We start from the raw sequence: 8,466 nt of genomic DNA on the forward strand, positions 1-8,466 counted from the left end.
CAAAGTCCGGTTAAGTCGAAATAAACCCTTAATTTACTGAATCAATAGAGGAGCGAGGGAGAGGGCAGAGATCAGTAAGCAACAGAGGAAAACAACTTGTAAAGCCAGAGTATTAGTATCGTTATGACAGGAGGTATTTAAATATGCTGGACTATTGTTAAATCTGCCTTTTGGCCGCTAACGAACGAGCGGTGTGAGCCGCGAACATCAAATGTGCGTTTGACCTTTCAGGCCGCTGACATTCCTGCAGTCCGCACCATCGCTCATCAATGACCTCATCAATACGAGACAAAACACTGATCTTTTATGTTGGACAAATTCTCACATCTACAGGGGGTCCACTTGAGAACTAACTTGAACTTTGACCTTATCTGATGACCATAGTGGTGGTGGTGAATGAGCTGATCTCACAATGCATGCACAGGATGCCAAAGTGACATGTTGAGGACTCACTCTATTCAGAGTTTAGAGACGAAACAAATGCTTATCCTGTCGAACCTAAGTGCTTCAGTATTGTATATTTTTTAGCTTATTTTCCATCTGCAAGCTTCTGTTCTCCAATAACGCCCCTGCAGTACATAGCACTTTTTCTCTTGTCCTTTCTGACAGCCTTCTGCTTAACCAGTTCTGGCACCCTCCAATTTTCCTTGTGGAGGGACTATTTCTTTCTCAGCATTGCTAAGCTGCAAAAATACCCCTTGATTCCTTATCATCACTTCTCTTTTTCCTTTTTGTGCCCTTTGTTTTCTTCAGTCCAGTGCTCATTCAGATCTCCCATGTTAGAGCATTACCCGACCTAAGATGTTATCCCAGTCTCTGCCTGGCTATCACCTTTTCTTTTAATGCTTTCCACCCTTGCTTTGCACCTGGCAACGCTTTCTCGCTTTGTGACTAGCAGCCTTTTCGATGTCTTCTCAGTATTTCTTTACCCCCCGTCTGTTTGGATTGAAGTATCAGGTTATTTGTGAAGGAAATGAAGGAGATTACGAAAGCTGTGGTGAGGTCATCTCTTCATCCAACCTTCAAGGCTGCGATCGACAGCGCTCAGCTTGCACATGTGAGGTCATTACAAAGGCCAGAGGCGGCACAAAAACTACAAGCACAGTGGCAAAGGTCTGTGATTGTAATCACTGGTTTCACTGACCGCTGTTGAGGTGTAGCTGAATAAAGCACCCTGGGGTCAGTCAGTTTAATTACAGCAGCAATAACGTTTCATGATCTCAGGAACCCGGTGGCACAGCTGAAGCCAATATTTCACAAATAGATCACGAGTTCAAATTCTCCAGCACAACTCGACCCACCTCAGAAATTTTTGCATAGTCAACAAAAACTCTTGAATTTAAGTTTTCAGCATGCTGACATTCTCAAAATGACAGTGCTAACATGCTGATGTTTAGCATGTATCATGTTTACACATGTAGTCTGTTCACTATCTTAGCTTAGCAGGTTAGCTCATTCTCCAGTTAGCCATAGACCAAAGTATCGGACAAAGAGAAATTTGAAATGACGATGGTGTTAAAAGTTGTAGAACAAGAACGTTGGTCCAAAATCTCATCTGATTCAATAGACATTCCACTTAAAACCACAAATGTCAACATCACGGTGGCACTAGAGGAGAAGCGAGGAGGATCATTAAAGTCATTAAAATATTTCAGTCCACAGTGGTGGACCGAGTGACCAACACACTCAAATTGCCATCCCCGGAGCCACGCTGCTGAAAAGCTAAAAATACCCACATCAGCCTCAAAAACCCAACATGTGTGATATGTGTGCAGTCATATAATGTTCTTTCTCAGGCCATTAAACCCCCCTAAATTCACAGGAATATTACATCAATTATAGCCACAGCATTTCCTGGTGGTTTTGATATGTGGATTGTAAAAGAGTTACCTGAGCTGCACGCACGCATTGAAACTCAGCTGTCAGCTGAAGTTAAAAAACACCCTGCCTCCATTTTCTTCTTTTGATAAACCAGACTCTCTGCGTCGACAGCTCGCACTCTGCTCTTTATGTGGGACAAAACTCACCAATTCTGAGCATTAACACAAACAATAAGCCGCTCTGCCTATGGAGCCTTTGTGACTCATCTAAATTGCTGCCGTTCACCGGTTGCGCGCTGTTCGGCGGAGGGGTCTATTGAAAGGCAACAGCTCGCTCCGCACAACAGCACAACACACTGGAGCCCGTAACAGCAGCGACGCAGACATCCAGGAGAAAAGATCTCTTTGTAAGGGAGAACAAATGGAGCGACTGTGCGAAGTGGTTGCCTGTGCCATGGTGTGAGGAGATAATGACTGGAGTCACAGAGAGACAGACAGCGATAGAGAGAAAGAATTTAATAGTTTGAGTCATGTCAGAGGGGTCTGTCTCTGTCTCCTTTCAGCCTTTATGACCATGAGCATCATGCTCTTGAGAGCTCATGTTGTAGCTAACAAAACAGCTACATGTACCGTCTCAAGGATTTGTTTCTCATCATGTTTGCACGTCTGGAGATTGTTATGTCAGATTCTCATTTTAGGATGGAGCATGCTACACATTCAGAGCTCACAGCCTGAAGGATCATACCAGTGTTTCTTCATATTTTAGGTTGTTGTGTTCAGACGAGCAACAAAAAAAATGCAAAAGTCTGTTGTTCCAGGCTACAAGTGAGAAGACGTACGACAAAGCAGGAAGTCCAGCATATCAGACACATGATTTTACAACACTGAAAAGTAATCAAGGCAGCAAAAATATGCAGAAACATTGGCGCGGTCCTTTAATGTTTACACAGTTTTGTGTTACTGAAGATTTATGGAATTTGATCATCAGGGTTTTCTTCTAAAAGCAGCTTGAATTTTCTCTCAAATCTAGCTCAGTATGAGGGTTTGAATAGAGAGGTCGGGTTTTTATGCTGTAAAATAATTGCTGTTAATGGTTGTACGTGCAAGAACTTTGTTAAACTACATATTTCAACATTACGACCGGGGCTGAGTATTATTTTACTGGTGCCAGATAATGAGCCAAAAGCTCTCAAACGCTTCCGAAATGAATTCAATCTTTTGACACAAAGCAGCTGTAAAATCACTTTACCTCAATAAAATACTAAAATGACCAAAGATCAAAGTACAATTAAACAAGAAGAATCTGACCTAGCGTTTAATGGATGACATATTTCTGTCAATACTCAGAAAAGTACTGAGGTCTGAAGCCAAATTTGTAGCACAAGACATTCATGATGACATTTCATAAGAGTGACTTAACACCAGACAGTGCTTAGGGCACCTGTTACCACACCTAACAGTGATGTCACAGTGTGCTGCAGTACACCTGTACATCACTGCAGCAGACTCTCACAGGGTGTTCAAGTTACACTCTTCAAGCAGAGCTCAGAGTTTGTGACTTTGAAAGAAACAGTTTCCACGTTGAAGAGCTCTCAGATCAGTACCTCTTATGTGAGACATTTAATAAACACACCTGTCCGGAAATCCGTGCATACCCTAATCTGAACTGAGGCTTTTTTCAGGGTTTGCACGGAGCCTCTTGGTTCCTGGAAATGCTGCAACATACCATGATATTTCTGACAAAGTTGTGGTTCCAGCAGTTTGATTTGACTTGCCTGCTCAAAGCCTTGCCCTTAAACCCATCCAGCACTTTTGGATGAAATGAAACACCAACTTTATCCCATCATCAGTGACTGAAAGGGAGCAAATCCCTGCAGCCAGACACCAAAATCTTGTGAAAAGCCTATCCCAGAGGATCAGAGGCTAAACAGAATGCAGTGTCCAGGTGTCCACATACTTTTGGCCACACAGTCAAGTATCCTCAATTCAACCCATATTGATTTCTAAAGGACTTTGTACTCACATGTAATGTATTTGTCTGTTGGTACACAGTGGCAGGGCGAGACACAGGAGTTCTGTCCCAATGCCAAAGTGGTGCTGGTCGGCTGCAAGCTGGACATGAGGACGGACCTCAACGTCATGAGAGAGCTCGCCAAACACAGACTGATTCCTGTCACCCACGAACAGGTGAGGAGCGCAGAGAAAACGCCACTCGTCTTCTCAACGTGTTTGTCTTCATTTTCCACGAAAGCCCAGCCAGCATCTGTGAGCATCAGACCTACTTGGAATTAACTGCCGTCCCTGCTACCGAAGCCTAACAGCGCCAGCAGTAATTCAGCACGTGTGAATAACTGAGCTGTATTTATTTAACATCATTATATTTGTAACATGCGTGACATATGGTTTCCAGTATCCAGTCCTTTGTAATTTTCCACTGCAGCGACTTTCATTTGCCTACAGTAACACTGATTTACGTACAGATTTAATAGTATCATCCCAGACAAATGACAGCCATTACTTTGTTCCCTTGTGCACATAAACAAAACTTCTGAAAATGAATTCCGAGGGTGACATTTGCTTCAGATCATAACTTCCATAAATACAGAAACACGAGGAGTATAAAAGAGCTGGGACGGAGCAAAGGAGACAAACAGCAGGATGTGCGATAATACAATTGTTTTTCTTTGTGTCTTGGAGCAATGAACAGTGGCACACATGAATTTTAATAGCCTATTTTCATGTAAATTTGAATTCCCACTTCTTGGCAGCCTTTTGTCAACACATTAATATTTTCTCATACCTCCGACAAAGCAAAGGTAACCGCCCTCATTTTCCCGTCAGTAATGGCATCAGAATCGGTCCATCAAGATCTCTGATGAGTTGCATAAAGTGATTCATCTCCAAATTAACAGAAACCTTTGATCACGACAAATGTTTTCCTGAAACTGTACCAGCAGCAATTTTCAACTTTGAAACTCCTTCTTTATTTTCCATTCACTCTAAACTCCTCACAGTCAGGCTGCTTTTACCTTGTTTGGCTGGACGTGTACTGTAGCTGTTCACTGTAGTTCAATTGAAAAACACTTAAAATAACCATCCCAAAGGCACCCAAAGCATGTCTTTAGCGTACTCTTATATTTGTCCAATTTCGCTGCATCAAAACTGGGTGAAAACCATGACTTAACATCATTTTAATTACCTGTTTTTGCCAAAATGTGAACAATCAACAGTGAGAAACACCCACAAGACAACACATTTGAGGCTGCTGGTTTCACAGAGCCCTGAAAAGAAACTCTGTGGTCAAACAATTCACAGCACTGTGGCCTGACTTGATTGATATAATAGAAGAAGATGGAGAACAGAGCAAAGGTTGAGAGCGAGCTGTGCTGAAAAGTGTAGCTGTAGAGCTTTTCTCAGTGGGCAGCATTCAAACGGCCGCAGTGCAAACTGCCACAAACTGGGACCTTTTCATTTCAGCCACTTGACCAACTGATGTGATCCCCAGGGAGAAATGCATTCACCACAATGATCTGTACATGAACTGTGTGACTACTGCTGTAATCAGCTTATGGGTGTCAAAAAAAAAAAAAAAAAAAAAAAAAAAAGACTTGAAGTGCTGGAACATTTCCAGTAATGCAAAAATAATGCAGCCTCCCTGCTAGCACAGCTCGAGCCTGTAATATTTTTCATAGAGGGGGAAACAATATCAGCACATCCTGCTGTTAGATGCTCCCTCAATATGGAATAACTCTAACACTGATGTCTGAACACCTACGCTGTCGCACAGTGTAGATGTTTCATTGCCAGAGAAGTTGATGAATCCAATTGATGACACACTCCAATAGAGAGACAAACTCACAAAGGCGCCAGAGCAGAAGTGTTATTTAGCAATACAAAATCTACATTATTACAAGATGCACCCGAGAAGGACAGGTAAGCCAAATGAAAGCACCATATACATATAAGTTCAACCAGCCGAGATTTAAGATGCTGCCAACTACTACCGGGAATAAGCTGAGCTTTTACGTTTGAGTTATACAGTTGCACAGATAGGCCTTGAATATTTCATAGCTCTGTGGAGGATCTCAGCTTTCTGTATGCACCAGCTAGCTGTTATGCCTCTGATGGCGTAGGCTTTTATTAAGTGGGAAATCTTTACTGTCCATGACCAAGACCAGTGGTCTGATATCCACAAAAGGACAAGGTAGGGATGATATAACAGCGTGTAACAAACAGTGATGAGAGTCCGCTGTTTGTGCATTAATGCACTCATAGTGCTGCTTTCCAAAACCAAATGTAACGCTGTGTAAACGCTTAACTCTGACTCTGCTGGATTACAGGAGGCGTCAACAGTGTTCCAGAGGTTTGACATGACATTTAAGAATGCAAAAAGCATCGTTTCCACCACATGACCCCTCCGTCTCTCTCTCTCTCTCTCTCACACACACACACACACACACACACACACACACACACACACACACACAGTTTGCTCTAAGTACCAGCTCTCAGCAGCTCTCTCTCTGTGTGAGTCACCTGCTTTTGGACTACAAACAGAAACTGAAGCATACAGGTGGATAAATGTTTGAATTTTAAGGCAGCACTAATCTTTTTTTATGCTAACAACTGAAAACTCAGAGGGTGGTCATGGCCAGGATTACTAACAGGCAGCAATTTTCCTCCCTGTGAAGCATTTTAGGGTTGTTAAGCTAATTGTTTTGGTTTTACAACCCACAAATTTACTGTTTTGGTTCAGTCGCAGTGTTCTCATCAACCTTTTTCCTGCTGCAGCAGACAGCTGTGCAATACCTGCTTAACACCAAATGGCAAACAGACAGTTAGCATCTAGCTGGTGAACACAGTGGAGTGCCTGCTTCCCTCAGGAGTTGGTGGAGACCAAAAATAGAGCTAAAAAGGAGAGTAAATACTGGTGTTACATTGAAAATGCTGTGTCAAATGAATAATGTGTAAACAGGCTACCTGTATGAGGTCATTACTTATCGTGTTGCGTTTACAACTTGATCCACTGCCTCCAAGTCTCCCCCCTTAAAATAAATTAATGCAGGTTTAAGTCCTCGCTGTTTATTTGTCCTCTTAACGGGCCCATTTTCTCTATTTCTCTGCTTCCAGGGCACTAATTTGGCAAGGCAGATCGGTGCCGTGGCCTACGCAGAGTGCACTTCGAAGTATTCGGAGAACAGCGTCCGCGACGTTTTCCACGTCACCACCCTGTCATCTGTGTCCCGCATCCATCGGCCTCAGCTCAAACGTGCTGGCTCACGTCGTGGCCTCAAGCGGGTCTCCCAGCAGCCGCCCCGGACTGAGATTCACGAGCACCCACCTGCCATTAGAAAGGACCGGGCCAAAAGCTGCGTGCTCATGTAGGACCAGAGTCTGCGAGCCACCTGACCGGCGTGTGCTGATGGACATGAAACCATACTGCACATGAACTTAATTTATTGGTAAATTCTTGTCAGATCTTTGCACTGCATAAAGGACGAAAACAAGAATGAATGCTATCCTGTGGAGTTTCTTTGAGGAATTGTTTGTCCTTCTTTAGCAAAACTCTCCTTGTTATTTTTCTCTGTGGCCGTGTTCTCATCTGCGGAGGTCATTGTTGTGGCAAAAGCTGTTTTTCTTTAATGCTTTTACCTGACCAAGTGGACAACAATGGTCATGGACACAAACAGGCTGGTTTGCAAATAAAACGCAAGGATAGAAAAAAGTGAGTTTGGAGATTAAAGGGAAAAAAATAACTGGAAAGATCACCTTGCAGGAGCCAGCAGCAACAGTGCCGGTCCTGACCTCTTTTATGTTGTTTCCTGTTTTGAAATGCTATTCTCTCTTTAAGTGTAAGTAAAATGAAGCACAATACGATGCACGCAAACTGCTCTGAGTCATTCGCAAATGCCAGGAAATGAACTCTGCTGTTCCACTTCATATGACAAGCTGAAAAGAAAATCTAGACAGATAAAAAAACAAAACAAAACAAAAAAAAACTCGTGGGCTGAGATGACACTAATTTTCTTAAACCACAAGTGCTTTAAATATTGAAAAGTGAATAATCACTCACCACATACTACTGAAGTGTTGTGAAATTAATCTTGTTCTAATAATCCTCACTGGGAAGGAAAGTCACAGGGGGAGCAAAGAGGGTGACTGTTACAGTATGTTGTACATGTGATAATGAAATAAAAAAAAAAACTTCATCTGCTGAGTGTTGGAACATCTTTCATATGGAATTCAATTTGGCCTTGATCCTGAATTACTGTGCTCAGAAAAGTGAAGCGTATTAATGAGAAATCTTCGATTTGTTAGATTTTTGTCTTAGCCAGAATTTTTCTTTCTGCATCTGAATCCAGTGGAGCCGAGAGCAAAGCAGTTTGAGCTCTGAACACAACAGAAGATATCACTTTCTACTTGAAAAAGTTTTCCAATCTCAAAAGCACAGAAATACTGACAGCAAATAACTTTGCCGTAAATCAACAATGTGCACTAGACCACCTTCAGATAAAAAGACACATCATCATAAATGACGTAAGTGGCCAATAGGACATAATGGTAAACAGAAACACACACTCTGAACTTGTGAATCATACATGTCATGCTCTTGCCTGTCTAAGTAGGGATGCAGCTGTAGCACAGC

The 8,466-nt window shown here is 42.5% G+C and overlaps 1 protein-coding gene across 1 annotated transcript in view; it reads left to right on the plus strand.

The window, feature by feature from the left end:
- The window catches only part of LOC143339492 (rho-related GTP-binding protein RhoN-like), a 30,588-nt gene extending 22,554 nt beyond the window's left edge, over positions 1-8,034 (plus strand). The window contains exons 4-5 of the mRNA XM_076760749.1: positions 3,873-4,007; positions 6,951-8,034. Coding sequence (XP_076616864.1) covers positions 3,873-4,007; positions 6,951-7,205 — 390 coding nt within the window. The 3' untranslated portion in view covers positions 7,206-8,034. The remainder of the gene's footprint in view (positions 1-3,872; positions 4,008-6,950) is intronic.
- The last annotated feature ends 432 nt before the right edge of the window (positions 8,035-8,466 follow it).

This window comes from Chaetodon auriga, chromosome 20 (genome assembly GCF_051107435.1).
Source record: "Chaetodon auriga isolate fChaAug3 chromosome 20, fChaAug3.hap1, whole genome shotgun sequence".
Taxonomy (NCBI): Eukaryota; Metazoa; Chordata; class Actinopteri; order Chaetodontiformes; family Chaetodontidae; genus Chaetodon; species Chaetodon auriga.